Source organism: Nematolebias whitei, chromosome 1 (assembly GCF_014905685.2).
Source record: "Nematolebias whitei isolate Nwh7 chromosome 1, NemWhi1, whole genome shotgun sequence".
Lineage (NCBI taxonomy): Eukaryota > Metazoa > Chordata > Actinopteri > Cyprinodontiformes > Rivulidae > Nematolebias > Nematolebias whitei.
The window spans coordinates 21,299,210-21,317,039 of NC_056498.1; the positions used below are offsets into that span (position 1 = coordinate 21,299,210).

The 17,830-nt window shown below is 38.5% G+C and overlaps 1 protein-coding gene across 1 annotated transcript in view; it reads left to right on the forward strand.

Moving 5' to 3' along the window:
- Nucleotides 1-269: 269 nt before the first annotated feature.
- actn3b (actinin alpha 3b) overlaps nt 270-17,830 on the forward strand; it is a 42,464-nt gene continuing 24,903 nt past the window's right edge. Inside the window, exon 1 of the mRNA XM_037675574.1 lies at nt 270-404. Within this exon, the coding sequence (XP_037531502.1) occupies nt 270-404 (135 nt within the window). The remainder of the gene's footprint in view (nt 405-17,830) is intronic.

A 17,830-nucleotide genomic window follows, 5' to 3' on the forward strand; every position in this document is an offset into this window, starting at 1 on the left:
GACACTCTAGCTGTAGGTTCTCATACTTATTGGGGTGCTGTCACGTGTGCCACTTTTGACCAGGAAAGGAGCACCGGCCAGCAGGGTCTTCTGTTAGTGGGAGCACCACCTCCGCACAGCCACCTCTCACCAGTGGAGTCTGGTCTCTGCAGCCCCCGACTGTCTCTCCCCCTCGTCTCAAGGAGGTTCTAGCCCTCACGTCTCTTGTTGATTTTACTTTTTCACTATAAGCTCAGGGGGACTTGTGAAGTCCTGACAGAGGCGGAACCATGACAGCGGTTGAAACCCAAATGACGTATAGCAACTCCTATACGATCCAACATGAAGAGGCGTACATGACCCAGGAGGACGACTGGGACAGGGACCTGCTGCTGGACCCTGCCTGGGAGAAGCAGCAGAGGAAGGTAGGTTTAGATGTGGAGGGTCTGGGCAGCAGGCTGTACTCATCTGCTAAAGCACTTACCACTGAACAGCTTTTCGGTGTATTTTAACATAAATGAACGTAGCCGTTTCCTGAAGCACTTAACTAAATTCTTTAACAACCCAATAAGAAACCAGGCATCTGTGTCTTGGCTGTCCTCACACCTGGCCCTTCAGTCCTGCTGGGAGCTGTGTGGGCAGATATTTTAGGCCGTGGAACTTTCTCAGTGTTGTCTTTCAGTTACCCCCTGATTGCCTTGCAGACTAAATATAATACCACCCTCCCCATTCTTTTTCTGACATTTAGGTCTTAGCCTAAAAGTTGCACTAAAGTTTATAAACTTTTAAAATGAACTTGTTCCATTCCAGCGAATGAGAAAAATAAGCTACAAATATCTTGGTAAAAAAAATAAAATAATAATAATAAGTGGTTGTTTGCGTAGCCTACTTTTGGAAAGCAAAGATAAATATGCCACCTCATTATATAACACTCAATAAAACTAAATGAACAAAAAAACTTAAAATTTTAATATTTATAAACTTTCACCCTGATACTGGTGCTAACTACAGAGCTAACTCGTGAGGGAGGGCACCCGTTGCTATGGCAACACGCGGGCTTTATTGAGGGCTAGCCTAAAAGGTGCGTTAAATTAGCTCACGGTCAACGGAGAGAGACGGCAAACGAGACAAAAACAACAGAAAAGGCTGGTACGCTTTGATTTTTTAATCGTTATTCAATGCACAAAATATTTACTAATGTGTCTTGAGGGCCAAGAAATATATCGTATTAGTTGTTTTTTGGTTTATAAGCGTATAAATTGAGTTACACTAAGTTGGTGTTGCTAGCTGCTACCTGCTAGCTGCCATGTTGAAAAATGTTCGTGGGAGGGACCTCTGTCTTCATGTGGCCCTAAAGTTCCTGGAGTCCAAGCTAGAAATAGCTTTTCGGTAAATCATCAATCATAGTTCAAGAATAGCTATTGTTAGGATTAGCTGTTTACAAACTTATTTTTAATCGATGTAAAGTGTAGATTACAGGGTTAAATGAACATCAAAGTTTATGACCAAGCCAAAAAGTTACAAAGGACGTTTGTCCTTTGCCACAAAATAAACATTTTAACAGTATTTGTTAACAAAATCTGTGGAACAATTTTCTCAATTTGTGATTACAACATGTACAAATTCTAAAGCATTAAACAGCATTAAGCTACACATTTAAACATGCTCTAAATACTTTTTTTCTGTTTTTCCTCACAATTTCTCTGCTAATCTGGCTTTGAAATTAATGTTGAATTTTATACTAAATTATGACCTTAATGGTAAAAGTATACCAGGACACGTATAAATCCTAAATCATGTGAGAAATTGCTGATTGGATTTAGTAGAGGCCACTCAGTATATGTTCAGATAATTAATTTTTGCAAACTCAGATTAGTATGTAGGTCTAAAAAGAACATTTGTTTTATGTTTTTTTTTTTTTAAATTATTAATATTTATTTAATTATATTTGTATTTTTTTCACTCTTTCTTTCCTTTTTTTTTTTTTTTGCCAAAAATGTCATTTGGAACCTTTCAGTTTGACAACAAACTAGTGTTGATAAAAATTATGATACTGCATTAGTGCTAATATTTTTTTTAAACAAATTACACAGTTATCAAATATATAAAGTACAACTAACAACTCTTGTTAAAGGTTTAAATCACATTACTGAATTTATCCCTAACCTTAAAAGTGTAATTTCCAGCTACATCTATTGTAGTTCAGATATCTTTGTAACATTCATTTTCCTGACTAGAAAGACACATCTAGAAAAGGTTCTGGATTTTGATGTGAGGCTACGTGAATGTTTTTATGCTTCCTGTCACATGATGACTGCAGCTTTCACAAACTTATTTCCTCAGTGCCATTATAATCTTGCGTATATTAACATTTCACAAGCTACAGTTATTCTGCAAAACTTTTCTGTCTGTGCAAACTGACAGAACCCCCCCACCCCCTCAGAAGTGACAGCCTGAGAAACTCTAACAGATGGCAGCAGAGAGAGGCTGGTATATGCACCCCGGGTTGGTTTCACAGACCTCCAAATAAACATCATCCTAAAAATAAGTTTTTAACTTGCTTGGCTCCAACTTCCCTCTCTGCCCCCCCCCCCCCCCCCTCCTTCTGCCTTCATCTCTTACTTTTCTTCCCCTCTTCTCACACCATCATTCTTTTGCTGTTTTATGATGACAGAGAGGATGGGTTAAGGCCCAATCCCTCCAAATGTACCGAAGGTATACCAAGATTATCAGCGGTTTTGTCACAGTGACCCAGAGAAAGCTACTTGGAGCATGAATGCCTACCACTGTTATGTTTGACTGTGAAGATAATGTGTTCATTAGCATATTTTAAATCATATGTTTGCCATAGAGCTTACTACAGAAAAATAAAACCTATGATGCCACTCAAAAAGATGGAGATCCAGAGTGTCTGAGCAATATGATACCAAAAGTAATTTTCCCCAGTGATCAAGTCTTGAGTCATGTTGTGTAAAGTATTTTCTAATTATTTGTTTAAAATAAAAACACATCAACACTTCCCTTTTAGCTTTACATTGACTCGTCTACCTGTCTGTATGTTCAGTTTAACCTGCTAAAAATGGATTTGAACAAAGCTGCGTAGCTAAGAAAGCCTTTAGTCCCAACTACTCAACCTCCCAGTGGGAATAAGTCATGGCACTCCGTGGCACTTCTCGGCATGTAAAATCTAGCTTAAGGAGCTGATATCAGACCATAAATATAGCCAGTGCATCATTTTGCAGTGTAATGAATATGAAAGGAAAGCCTCGGCGCACCTGTTGTCTCCTCTAGCCTTGAGATTTCAGTGGAAAAAGCCGTGCACCATTTGACGCGGTAATAAAGTGTTTGTCAACACACGCAGTGATGCCGAATTTGATACCGGACATTAGAAATGATGTGTGTGTAATGTCTGAACTGGACATTTTGACACTGGTTTATTTTTGTCATAAAGCACCTCTGGTAGATTTGGTTTAGGCAAAGAGTTTAGTAGTGAATATTGTGTGAGGGAAGGACAACTGGTCCAGTCTGTTGGAGACAGTCATGGATGAAAGGATGAAGTAATGCATCTTGTCCAAGCAATCCTATTCTTCAAAGCAGCTGCAGTTTTAGACATAAAGGTTGATTTGTCAGCCCACTTTAAGAGCTAAAGCAGAAAGAGCATATTGGGGCAGAAGTAGATGAGTTGAGGAATTCTCAGAGGGATTGACGTCTGACCCGTCGGTGCTCGAAGTGTTTCAACTCGAGCACATTTACACTGGAAGCATGATCAGTAGTCGTCTGAAGATTACCTCTAACTGCAGAGGACTGTGGTTACAAGAGCCGTTACCATTGCATCCTTCTAATATTTTTGTCTTTGTGTAATAAATACATCAAGCAAAGTTAAAATGTCAACACCAGAAAGGTTCACCAGCGGGACCGAAGTCGTCTTAGGTTTCACATTGTTAAAGAATTCAGCTGCTATCTGACAAAGTGAGCGTCTTGCTGCTCGGTGAAGCTCATGCTTACAGTAACCTAAAAATATCCATTACAGAGTTATCAACTGGCTCAGCTGATCTGTTAGAAAATTGTGATTGCATGCTGTTTTAAACAGACCCATGTGACAATAATGTGGTTATACAATTCAATGTTAAAGACGTGGGGGGAGACATTATATAAAGCAATAATCCAACTTAATATTTATTAAAGTGTTACAATAACCTGACAATTAAATCATTCAAAATTAGGCATGGAGTACATTTGCTCACCATTATCTGGATTGTTTTTAATGAGCTAAAATGTGTAGATTACTTTGGAGAAACTTATGTGTATGTCTTTAATGATATAATCATTTTACGTGATGAGATATATTTTGATATAGCAGATTATTTGTTTTATTTGTCACCAGACATAAATATGAACATTGATTACCACTATTAAAGCTTTAATTCTCAGTCTATTTTTTATCAAAACTGCATTTTGTTTTTACATTTTACGAATCAAAATTTCATTCAAACTCACATGTAATCTGTGATTAATAGCCATTATATTATAATCTGACATTGATAAAAGAAGCTGTTTAAAATAAACAGTCAAGTTCAAGTGCTGCTTAGTGCTCCTTACAGTATCCACTCAGCCTAATGTAATGTCCCTCTGTGGGTGAGGACACATCTGAGTGTGCTGCATAATAAAATCATGTTTAATCTTATTCTGCTCTCCAACGTCTCAGACTGATGGATGCAGACAGAGTTATCGATCCGTCTCTGTTCTGATGCTACCAGACAAACCCACTCACGCTCAAAGTGTACCGAAATTATGTTTTGCATTAAAGTTTTCACCATTTTGTTCTAACGAAATCACAGCTTGTATGAGCATTTTGCAGACTTACTAGAAATATGTTTTTATATTGTACACACAAGGGTAAAGGGTATTTATTTCTGAAATCCAATTTTTATTTATGATGACTTAAACAAGTGTTTTCAGAAGTGATACTGAAAACCTGACAAAATAAGTTAATATTGACTTTAATCATATTTTTAAACAACTAAGTTGTAACATGTGCTTACTTTAAAAAGTAAATTATTACTTTTTGTTAAAGAAATGTCACAATTTCTATTTATGTTGAAAAAAATCAGTTAAGAAGAAGAGCAACTCAGAAAAATGATTGAATGATCTTAACTTGGGGAAAGTGTAGGACTGATTACTAATTAAATTTGATCCTTGATTTCTGACTGTCAGTCTGGACATGCATGTTAAATTTCTCCCATGATTCACGCAGGCTCATACGATCGCAATGTACCCTGCTGAGATGATCCTGAGACTTATCCTATTTTTTAGCACAAAAATCAAATTCCTTTAAAAGGAATACATTTATTTTCAGGAGTAGATGATACAAATGTACTGCTATTTACAATTATAAATTTGATTCAATAAAAATGAGCTACATTTACACTGCTTAGTTTCTCCCAGTGGCTTCCTGTTGATAAAAAATGTGAAAACTTCCCTGCAAACGTTGCCAAACTTTGAAAGTTTAGCTTCTGATGATCAGCGTCAAATGGCATTAATAAGTGCTGCGCGGCGTTTCAGTATGACGAGCTGCGTGAAGAGAGCATCAGTATGAGGGTCTGCGTAAGTGGAGAGGTGGAGAGTCTGCCCTCAGATCAAATAGCAGTTGCTATTCCAGAAGTTGTGTCCATGTAGGGAGGCTTCTATAAACTGCTTTAGTGCAAGCACAGGAGTCCTGGGGAGGCTGCAGAAAAGCCTGAGGAGTATATACGTTTGAAGGATCTTTAAAGAATAAACAGAATTTATTGACACAAGTGTATTTCTGCATCCGTCTTTGTTTTGTGGGGGACTTATATGGGGATAGGGTCACGGTTTAAAAACAGAAGTTCTTGCAGGATGTTGTAATGGCTAAAGAAGACACATGATATGGCAGCGGTGTCAGAGTCCATACGGTGAAAGTGGCGTTGATGAGCTGCTCTCTTGACTTAATCAGAGCAGTCCTCTTCAACGCTGGATCGTTGGAGAAACGCAGAGTGTTTATGAACATTTGGTTTTGTGCAAACCAAATAAAACCTGTGTGTAAGTGTTATATTTTCACAGCCTCAGGGTTGAAATGAAGGTTTTCAAGGAAGGAAAGCACAACAAGCTCATTAACAGCTGGCACAAACAGGAAATACGCACCTACAAAATGTTGCATGAGGTCTTAATGTCAGGTTAGCGTGCAGTGTTTTGCTTATAAGTAATTTCTGAGGTTAATACAGGGTATTGATCCTTGGTAGCAGAACTACTTGTCACTAGTTTGAAGTGGACTAAAACGCTGGATCTCTGATAATTGGTTTGAGATCATGAATACATCATGTCAATTAGAAGAGCTTGAACAACTACTGTTATCATTTTTCTAAAGTTTTGTGATCACTTGAAATGCAAGTATCGTTTTAGGTCATTTCTGCTAGTTTGGATCAGAGATGCTCTAACTTGTGATGATATATTTCAGAAGACGCCTACATAGGGACATCTTGAATGACCCTAAATTCATTCAAGATTCATTAAATAACCTTTTTTTTAAATATATATATATATATATATATATACAGTATTTCTCTAGCAGAGGCTAAAGTAGAACCACAAGGTCATTTCTGTGACGATCTCTTTTGGCAAAATAAAAGCTGTGAAATATGGCTGGGTTGCATGTTGCTATATACAGCCGTAGATCAATTTCACACACAGATCTTCATGGTCAAGCTTTCTGTTAGGATGATTTAGCTGACCCTAGATCTGCCTCTCAGAGAAAGAAGTACTGAAATTAGACACAACCCTCCTCCTACCTTGAACCAATCACTGCTGTCAGACCCAACGTGTGCTCATAAAGCCCCCCCACCCCCACCCCAACAGCTTGTATCAGTTCATCTGTCCTGCCTGCAGAGCTCATTAAACATCCAGGATGGAGATTCAGCACTGTGCAAGCAGCGAACCTGGACACTCACCTGTGACCTCCACCGTCAGGCTCACTGTCCATCAGTTCAGATGTGGAACAACAAAAGAGCTAAAATGTTGCATTACAGTGAACAATTCAAGAAAACAATGCTCTTTGTGGCAACATAAGGGCTGTCCAACTAAAAATAACTTTTTTAAATGCAAGATGATATATTAAAATTAAAATTTCAAGAGAACCATCTTCCATCTTTGCTTTTTTTCCCCTGTATGATCGTTTCAGTTCACTAACAAACATCCGATGCCTTTCTTTGTAAAATCCAATTTTTTCTAAATCTGAATTACAGTTGCATCTGTTGTTTTAGCTTTTCATTTGCCTTCAAACTATAAGTGTTATCATTTGAACAGAGGTGCCTGTGTTCTTGCACTTTGATTTGCCAGCACACCTGCACACACAGAGACCCTATACAGGAAGGGGTGGCTTCCTCGTTCCACTGCTTGGCTGGTGTTTGTGGTCGGCATTATCTGCAGCAGACTGGAAACGTGGCACTGACTGGAACACAATGCAGGCCAGCATAATGGAGCAGAGCATGTATCCCCTCCATGAGGCTGTAGCAATTATTGTAACAGTGCAGACAGATGGTTGTGTCTGATGAGACAGGACTGCTGCAGGCTGTAGCTGGTATTTCTCTGCTCAGCAGGAGTGGAGGAATGGTTCTGTCCTGTTTGTCTATTTGTTGGCAGGATTGTGCAAAAAGCACATGAACATTTATTTCAATTCGATTCAGTTTATTTATATAGCACCAAGTCACAACAGAAGTCATCTCAGGGCACTGAACAGAAACATCCATATATAAAAATAATAATATAAGACTTTATCTGAGGAGCAGACTTTAACTCCATCACAGAACTCTCATGTTGAGCAAGCATGAAGGCGAAAGTGGAAAGGAAAAACTCCCTCATGAGGAAGAAACCTTTAGCAGAACCAGGCTCAGGACAAGCGGGCATCTGTTTCAACCAGCTGGGTTTGAGGGGAACAGGAAGGAAGAACAGATACACAATAGCAGGTCAGGAATCACATGTTAAGATAGAACTAGTATCAAATGAAAACTATTCAGTTTTAACAATTTATTTAAGGAAATTAGGTCAATTTGTCCTCTAGTAATCTAAGCTTAAGGCAGAATAACAAGCCAACTCTAACTATAGGATTTATCAAAAAGGAAAATCTTGAGCCCAGTCTTAAAACTGGACAACGTGTCAGCCTCATGGACAGAAACTGGAAGTTGGTTCCACAAGAGAGGAGCCTGAAAACTGAAAGATCTTCCTCCCATTCTGCTTTTGGAAACTCTAGGGACCACAAGTAAGCCTGCAGTCTGAGAGTGAAGTGCTCTGTTAGGAAAATATGGAACAATAAATCTTGAATATAAGATGAAGCTAGGTTGTTGAGGGTTTTGTAGATTAGAAATAAGATTTCGAATTCAGTTTGGAGACAAGCTAAAACTGGAGAGATATGATCTCTCCCACTAACTCCAGTTAAGACTCTGGCAGCAGCATTTTGGATCAACTGAAGACTTTTTAAAGAAGTATTTGGACATCCAGATAACAAACCATTGCAATAGTCCAGTCTAGACGTGACAAATGCATGAACCAGTTTTTCTGCATCATTTTTAGATAAGATGTTTCTAATTTTAACGATATTACACAGCTGGAAGAAGGCAGTTCTAGTAACGTTTTTAATGTGGGGGATAAAAGACATGTCCTGATCAAAAATAACACCAATATTTTTAACATTAGAGCTGGAGGCCAGATTAATGCCATCCAAGGAGGGCGAAAGACTGAAACATTTATTCCTAAGATGCTCAGGTCCAAAAACTAAAACCTCAGTCTTGTCCGTGTTCAAAAGCAGAACATTATTTGACTTGAAGCACAAGGAAAACTACATTAAATGATTGTTAAATTGGACGATACAATGCTGGTTTTGACCAAAGAAGTGCAGTCTGATTAATCTTGCTATTGTCTGTTGGTGGACAATAATGTTTTTGCTTGTGTTTGTGTTTAATGTATTTGCAAATGTGAACTATACTGTGCAGGTTTTATTGAAACTTTTAGAAAGTTGGATGTACATTAAAACTTTGGAGCCAACCCAATGAAAGATGGCTGCTGCAACGTAGCAACCACAGAAATGACTATAGCTCCATCTGCATTATAATAGCTGAATGTAAACCCCTTACTTTAAACGCAAGATGTTTTCTTAAAAATTTGCCTATAACTAGTTAACTAGTTAATTTTGTCTCTTAGCAAAATATCTCATGAACCTCTGGACATTTTTAGGACGTTCTCAGAACGTACCGTTTGGATGTACAAACCCAACTGATGAATTTAAAAACAGTCGTGACAGTGGATCGACGTAAGTCACAGAAATTTCTTTATCTGTCAATTATACAAATATTGGACTAGAATTTGATGTTGTAGCTGAGAGTCATTCACAACACATACTGAGCGCTAACAGATTGTGTGTGGTTGTGCAAAACATTGTTTTTAAGCTTTGATAATGAAGTCTACAAATTCATGAGACTAACAGCCTCAGGGTAGAAGCTGTTCCTCAGAGGCGCGGCCATCTTTTTTTTTTTCTTCTGTTTTTGAGTTGTTAGACATAAAGAGTTGTCAACTGTTTACGCTGGAGGCTCTTCCTGACTCAACCGCAGACCACCAAGCTACTACAGCCCACACGTGCGGAGCAGAGGGCTGCTATCAAATGCACCCTGGGAGCAGATGAGGGGGTTAGCACCTTGCTCAGGGGCCCACAGTCGGGTAAATGTGGGTGCTTCACCTTTCCTCTCAAATTTTTGTTGTAAAGGTCTGGGGATTTGGACCTGTGACTTCATGATCACAGGCTCACCTTCTCTAGCCTCTACGTCACTACTCCCCCTCTCCCCCCTGATGTGCAAATATTCCTTATTGTTGAGGGCGGTAACGAAAGAATCTAACACTTTCTCCTTCACACAAAACTTATCCTCGTGTGTTGGTTATATTGGTCCTCTGGTTTTCTTTGGTGGTGGATCTTGCAGCATATTTTCTTGTAGCAGCTAATATTCTGTTGTAAATCTCCCTGGCATCTAACACGTACACACACTGGACTGGAATAGGAGCGCTAGGCCTTTTATCCTTTAAACAGAGACATAAATCCACAGGTTTGGACTTTGGCCTTGCACCAGAACCCAGAGGTGCTCTGGCTGTCATAAAGTTTTAACCCATTAATCCTGTGTAAAGGAGAGGTGGACAGAAGGGCTGACGGTGTCATGCTGGAGATTATTTCTCTTACAGTGAGAACTGTAACAGGAAACTGCTCCTTTTATTTTACTTATAGTTATGTGTGGGTGGTACTCAGCCACGTCTGAGACCTTTTTTCATGAACAAGTAGAATTCCAGAATTAGAAAAAAAAAAATCATTCTCTGCTCTACAACAACGAGGTGAGATTAGTTAGCCTATTTCTTAATGTTTGCACCACCTCCCAGTTTATTTAAGTGGTTTTTCATCCAGGTGTCAATGTAACCTATACTGATTTATTTTTTTTTATTTTTTTTGTGGTACCCAAATTAAACATTTAGTCTCTTTCTGGAGAGGCTGGTGGAGAGTTGTTTTTCAATCCAGCAAGAGGAAAGAGAGGGGGGAGATGATTTGGGGGTTCCTACCTAATGATGCCACCTGTTGTAGCTCCTCTCCATCACGGTGCTGTCACTTTATCCCCTGTTTGAAACTGAAAGATCTAGGAACAGTTGTTTTTGTTGTTGTTTACATGGGAGCTCTCATACAAGAAAACGGTCACTTGGAAAAAATATGTATACATGCTGTTTCAAATTTTGATCATGTTTTCACCACAGAGGTGAGAACTTGGGTTGTTTTTTTTTTTTAGGGCTGGATCCTGCTACAGTCTCTGCTCCCTGTCTGGAAGTGGCGGAGCTGTGTGGGGAGGTAGGGGGCACTCTGTTTTGTTGACAGGGCGGGGCGCCCTTCTTGAATGTAGGGGAAACACTGAGTTTAGTTCATGATTTAGAGCTTAACTGATGACAGTTTATCCCAAAACATTGGGAAATAAAAATCACTACAGCAGTTATGTTCATCGTTCTGTGTGGCTTGATTCTTATTCGAAAAATGCCAAATAATCCAAATGAACCAGTGCAGTTACATTCTGTTGAGTAGTTGTTTTTAAACTTTTGATTTTACGTCTAAATATTTAAATTGATGCAATGGCTCAAACATTTAAAATGCAGACAGGTAAAGAAATTGAGATGAACATGAACAACACATATGCGTTTGCTCCTGGTGTCTGTGTTTTGAATAATAACGGAGTCACACCTTGTCATTGTGGAAATGAAAGGGTGTTTCGATCCCTTCTCTGTGCAAACACTTATTACTGCCTGATACGTCAACAGAGCTGATGCTAGCCCAAGATCAACAGGACTGTAATTACATGTGGGGGTGGGGTGGGGTCATAAAGCTATGGTTACCTTTAAAAAGATAAGACATGAAATATTCCATGCACCTTTTGTATACAGTAGTTTTACAGTTTTTTGTATTTAAAGTTATATAGATGATTAATTTATTACAGTTTACGCTGCACATGATCACATTTGAAGACGGCATGTTAATGTACTTTTACCTGCACGGCAAACAAAACAGCCTTATTAACACAAGAACATAGTGTTTTTATGTGGGAGTACAGGTCGGTGGACCTTAGTGGTTAGTGTGAACGCGTGTGTGTGTGTTTAAGAAGGCTGAATGTGACTCTTGAATAGGTGTGTAAAAAAGGTAGATGTACTGATAGGTGTGCATTGAGTCCACAAGGTCAACCTTGCTGTTTAACTATTCTTACACCATTAGTGAGACATAAAAACCTGTGCTATGATACAACAGGATACATATACTTCAGATTTTTTAAACAATTATTCATATCAAATACTTTCTGAGATTGTAGGAACATGTACAACTTGCCATGTTTTGTTAAAAACAGAAAATTATGCATAGAGTAGGGGTTGAACGACTACATAATTTTTAAACTCGACATTAACATAATAAAACTCAAGTAGAACTTGAGTAGTTGATGACGTCATAGGATCTCAAGATGAGAAAATAAATAAAAAATAAAAACGCAAAAAAAGTAATTTATTATTTACAAAACAAAAAGACCATCAAAACATTAGGAGAGTATATTACGCTCCTACCATTTATCATACTGCAAATAAGTCACAGGAAAACCAAAACTATTAGTTATTATTATTAAGCTGCAAAAGTGAAAGAAATGTGCAGCACATAAAAAACAAAACTAAAAACAATGGGGCGGACGACCACCCCACACCACCGCCAGCTGTGGTGCGCATTAGGTTTAGTTTTTTAGATTAATATGTTTATAGGTTTTTTTAATAGGTGTAGAGATTAATATTTTTGCATTTAGTTTGTGAAACAAGGTCAGAAGGAAGCTGGGTCTGGTTCGATCATTGGACCCAGTGTTACACCATATTCTGTGACCTGCAACAGTGCATGCAACACCGCCCCCTATGGTCACAATATACTGTGGTCACAGAAAATGGTATAACACCGGATCGCAACAAGCTCCAAACAGTCAGGAAGTTGATTCATTTTCTGTTTCCTTACGGTAGTTGACCGGAAGATTCATCTTTAGTGAAATATTTCCATACTACTTATGTTTCTACCCGTTTGCCAAGACTGGGCCTGCTCCGCTCAGTCCATCTGCTGGGAGGAATCCATTTGGTAGCTTCTACTAGTAGCCCGGTGCAGATCATGTTACACGTGACGCAATGATGTAACTGCAACATAATGACGTCACTGCGAATACTCAACGTGAAATTTAAAAACTCGATAGATGTCCTAGGAATCGAACTGTCGATTACTCGAGTAGTCTGTTAAAGCCCTAGCATAGAGTTTTTCAATAATACAGCTATAATACAGACTTGAAATAAAAATGACAACACATAAAACAGAATAATGAAAAATAAATTATCTCAAGACACTTAGGTGCTCATTAATGACTTTAGGTATTTATTTATTTTGCACCTGTCCAGGTGAAATGTGTTATATGTTGTTGAATGACATAATTTATCTAAATTCTTTGCATCTTGGATTAAAATCCAAGACAATTACTAATGACTAACAATATATTAAATAATAAATGTGCAGTTTAGGTTGAAGGGTGGGGGTGCAGTGATTTTTTTAATTTAGGGGCTGAGATGGGTTAGAGATAGGGCAGCTGACTCGGGACCCAAAAGTCCCAGGCTCGATCCCCAGACATTCCTAAATGTTGTGGTGTCTCTGAGCAAGACACTTAATCCCTAATTGCTCCCCGGGCGCTTACATAGCTGTCCACTGCTCCACCTGGGTGTATCTCAGGTGTGATGGGTTAAATGCAGAGAACTAATTTCACCATTATGTGAACATACGATGATGACAACACATAACACTTTACTTTATTTATCTGATCAACAAGACAAACAATTGAAGTTTATGGTTTACTTTTACTAACAGCATTAAATTTAACATTTGAATACCAGAAATCATAAAGTCAATTACATAATACAAATAAATATAATATAAAGTTTTATAACTTGAAGGATTTTACTTAAAAAGTACTCACCATTTAAATGGTTTTAAATTGTTTATTTGGTCATGTCAGTTGCAACGAAATAAATAAACAATTTAACACTTTATGAACAAAATATAATAGGTAGAAGCCTAAAGCTTATTATGCCTATCCTTTAAATTTTTTATGGATTACCCAGAACACAAAAATGTACAAAACCAACAACCACATTTAAACAAACACCTGGTACCGACAACATCAAAATGTGGGTGGGATAGGTGAAGCACCCACACCAGCCTCCACCCGCATTTGCCTCACTCTGGGCCCTTGAGCAAGGCCTTTAACCCCCACCATCTGCTCCCCTGGACGCCCTAGATACCAGCTCTCAGCTCCACTCAGAGAGCTGTAGCAACTTGGTGGTCTGTGATTGCGTCAGGAACGGCATCCGGTGTAAAAATAATTGCCAAGTCTACGTGCGAGTTAGTTCACTGTGGTGACGCCTTAAGAAGGGAGCAGCCGAAAGAAGAAGAGGAGAAAAAAAATCATTATTACTATTGGTCATTAATATTGTTATTATTATTATTATTATTAACCAATTTCCATTTCCATTTTATCATTATCACCATTACAGTTTTTATTACTATAAACAGTAAGTCTTTATTAACTTGCATTTTTATTTATTTCTAAAACTCAAAAGAGATCTACTGAGCTTAATTTCCTCACTTAGATTATTCCACAGCTTGACACATAAAACTGAAACACATCTGTAATTGTAATTAGTTCTTACAGTACTTTTCTTGCTTCAAAAATAAAGGACCCCCTTAGATTATAATTACTGTCCCTTAAAAAATGCAGGCAGGAAGCTAATGTTTTCATCCCAATATAGTATTTTCAATGTTCTTAAATAGCAAGTATCTCTAAATTCTAAAGTAAAAGTTCTTATGGATTATGGATTTCCATCTGTCTGTCTGTCCGTCCGTCCATCCATCCATCCATCCATCCATCCATTCATCCATCCATCCATCCATTATCTTTACCCGCTTCTTACTTTTTAGGTCACGGGGGTCACTGGTTCCCATATCCAGCTGTCACTGTTTGAGAGGTGGGGGACACCCTAGACAGGTCTCCAGTCCATCACAGAGACACATGGAGACAAAATGAGACAAATAACCATTCACTCTCTCACTCACACCCAGGGACAATTTAGAGTTACCAATCAGTCTAACATGTATGTTTTTAATGTGTGGGAGGAAACGGGAGTACCCGGAGAAAACGCACGCATTCATGGGGAGAACATGCAAACTCCACCCAGAAAGGTCCCAGGCGGGGATTCGATCCGGCAACCTTCTCACTGAGTGGCGACAGCTCTACCAACTGAGCCACCGTGCTGCCCGGGTAGTGGATTTGTAGGACAAAATTTTAAAATGGTGAATTTATTACTCTATTTACTCTTTTCTAAAGTTTAATTATTCTAACACAGTACATTGTTGTTCCTGCAGTGAATTCTTCAGGACTTTCCAAAGATCATTTCCAGAGCTTCTTGGTATGGAAAAGACACAATAGGCTTATAACTTTCTGTTCAAAAATGTGTAAAGGTATCTAAGTAGGTACCTCGAAATTTGCCTTTTTTTAAATTGCCATACCAACAGATGACTGCCTGTAAATGGCCCGAAATATGACTCACTGCCAAAAAGTGATCATGACTCATTCACTTATAATGAAAAGGATTTTGGCCAGAAAATGACAATTTTATTCAAAGGGATTATATTTTAAAGACTTCAGCTCATGTAATCATGAATACATTTTTTGCTTACAGTACAGTTACTTCACAATGTTATTCCTAATATAAGCAATCTTGGTGCTTACAAAAAGCTAAAACCTTGTTTTTATTACTATAATCTTGTGTAGAATTGAAATAGGCAGATATTTATAAAGTACAAACACTTGAAATTGACACTCGTGAAGAGAACATTGTGAGGGTTTTGGGAAAAAAAAAAGTTAAAGGGAGACACACCTTTGCTATAATTTTTGGCATACATATACACATCTTTTAGTGTTAATATTGTTTAATCCCAAAAACTCAAGCAGCAGAAACGAGGAGTTACAACTAGGTTGTGTCTTATTTAATTTTTTAAATTTTAATTGTCTTTATAGGAGGCAGCCAGTGCAGCAAAATAAATATGCAACTATATTTTTGGTATGCACCATTATAAAACATTTAAAATGACCAAAAATGAAGGGTGAGAAACAGCTGCGGGTAGCGTTGGTTATTTGACTTCCTGCATGAACAGATAGACTTCCTGTGACGTCAGCAGCTTCCAGCTTCACCGTGGTTACGTCAGCTCTTTGATAGACAGCTGAGCTACAGCAGCATTATTGAGAGCACTTATGAGAACAGGAGTGTGTGTGTTGGTACATGAGTGTGTGTATCAGTGTGTCAGCTGTAATGAGGGTCACCGGCCCCAGTTCCACTTAGGGGATTGTAGTTATGTCAGGCATTCAGCTGTGACCTCATGCTACAAGAAGGACCTGTTAAGAAGAAGAAAAAAAAAAAGGCCCCAGCCGAGCCAAACTGACAGGTGGGACACGGGGGAGACTGTGGTGTGTGTGGTGCAGACAGAGTGACTTCATGCTGGTGGACTCTGACTGTGAAGACCAACACAGTCTTGGGTTGAGAAAGCATGACAGATTAAGAATAGAAATGAAAGTTTTGGTCTCACAGAGGATAATGTTAATAACTCTGGTTTATTTTTGTATGTAGTGGAGACATTTATTAATTTACTCATCTTCAACTTTCTTTGACTTATCTTTCTGACAGTTCTTGGCTTCTAACCATTCGTATTGATTTTTTCCCCAAATTTTTTTTAGGTTCTCTTACATCTTATTTTCAAATCCATTCTTTGCATCATCTTCTTTTCTTCCTCCATTCCTTTCTGTCTTGTACTTTTACAGTTCAAACCAGGAATCTCGCCTTCTCAGCTGTCCAGTGGTGTCTCATGCCAACCCAATTTAGCTTCTGCTTCTTACCCCCTACCACCTCCTTTTTGCTCCTTCATCTCTCTGCCCCCTCCTTCAAACACCTCCTCATTTCCTCACCACTCTGGCTTGGGGGGTCTGTGGGCTGGATTAGCAGTCTGTCTAAATTTGGTCATGCATGGCAAAGGAGATGAGCACCTGCTAGGACCCTGGCTCGCAGGACAGGCGGCCTCTCCTCCTCCAGAGACCTTTACATCAAATTACATCCCAGCCTGGACATTCCTGCCAGGACTCTCGCTACAACTCTCTCTTTAACCTTTAAAATATGAAATTTAGTAGGATTACGACACGTCAGTTTTTACATCAGTGACAGTGTACTTCAAATGAGCAGAAAACATTTTCACATTTTACTCAAGTAGTACTACTAAAACTACCGTTAGCTGTGAACTAATTTAGATGGAGTGATCTTTTCTTTCTGCCAACTTTTCAAAATAAGATGTTAAACCATTATAAAATATAATTCAGTATTTTCCTTGTTTTAAATTTATGGCATTGCCTGAAAACCTCTAAAACTTCAACTAGAAGGAAGTGACTAATGTGCATAAAAAAGTTCAGTAAGGCTTTTTTGTTTTATAAATCTAACGTTAAACCCAAAAGTTAAATTTTGTTTAAAAGTTTATTTTAAGGAAAGTTTATTTCTGGCTATAGACTGATGAACTAATAGTGACTCTGACAAAGGTTGATTGCTGCCACTTTAAAATGTTTCCAGTTTCAAAAATTTCAGAACAATTCATGTACTGTAACAAACTCACTCCAGAAGAAATATTATGACACCTCTGCTGGAAGTGCAACAGTTAGCTGCTGCCGCACTTGCAAACAACCATGAAATTGTATGTGACGTTAATGATGATGTAACAATTAGTAGTTTTTAGGTAAAACCTTAGATTGGAATTGTTTTGAGATGGTGGCCATGCATTTTGGGCTCGGCCCTGCTCAGACCAGCCTTTAGCTCGTCATTTGATTCAGAATTAAACTGTATTTTTTAAATGAAGCTTCATCAAAGAGATATGTCCATCTCTACATCATAAGCATGCCAATTACACACTCCCGCAAAACTTGCAACATCTGTGGCATTGTGCTGTGTGACAAAACGGCACATTTTAGAGTGGCCTTTTATTGTGGTCAGCCTAAGGCACACCTGCGCAATAATCAAGCTGTCTAATCAGCATCTTGATACGCCACACCTGTGAGGTGGATGGATTGTCTCGGCCAATGAGAAGTGCTCACTAACACATTTACACGAATTTGTGAACAATATTTGAGAGAAAAAGGCCAAACTCTTAGATCTCGTGAAAAATGGGAGCAAA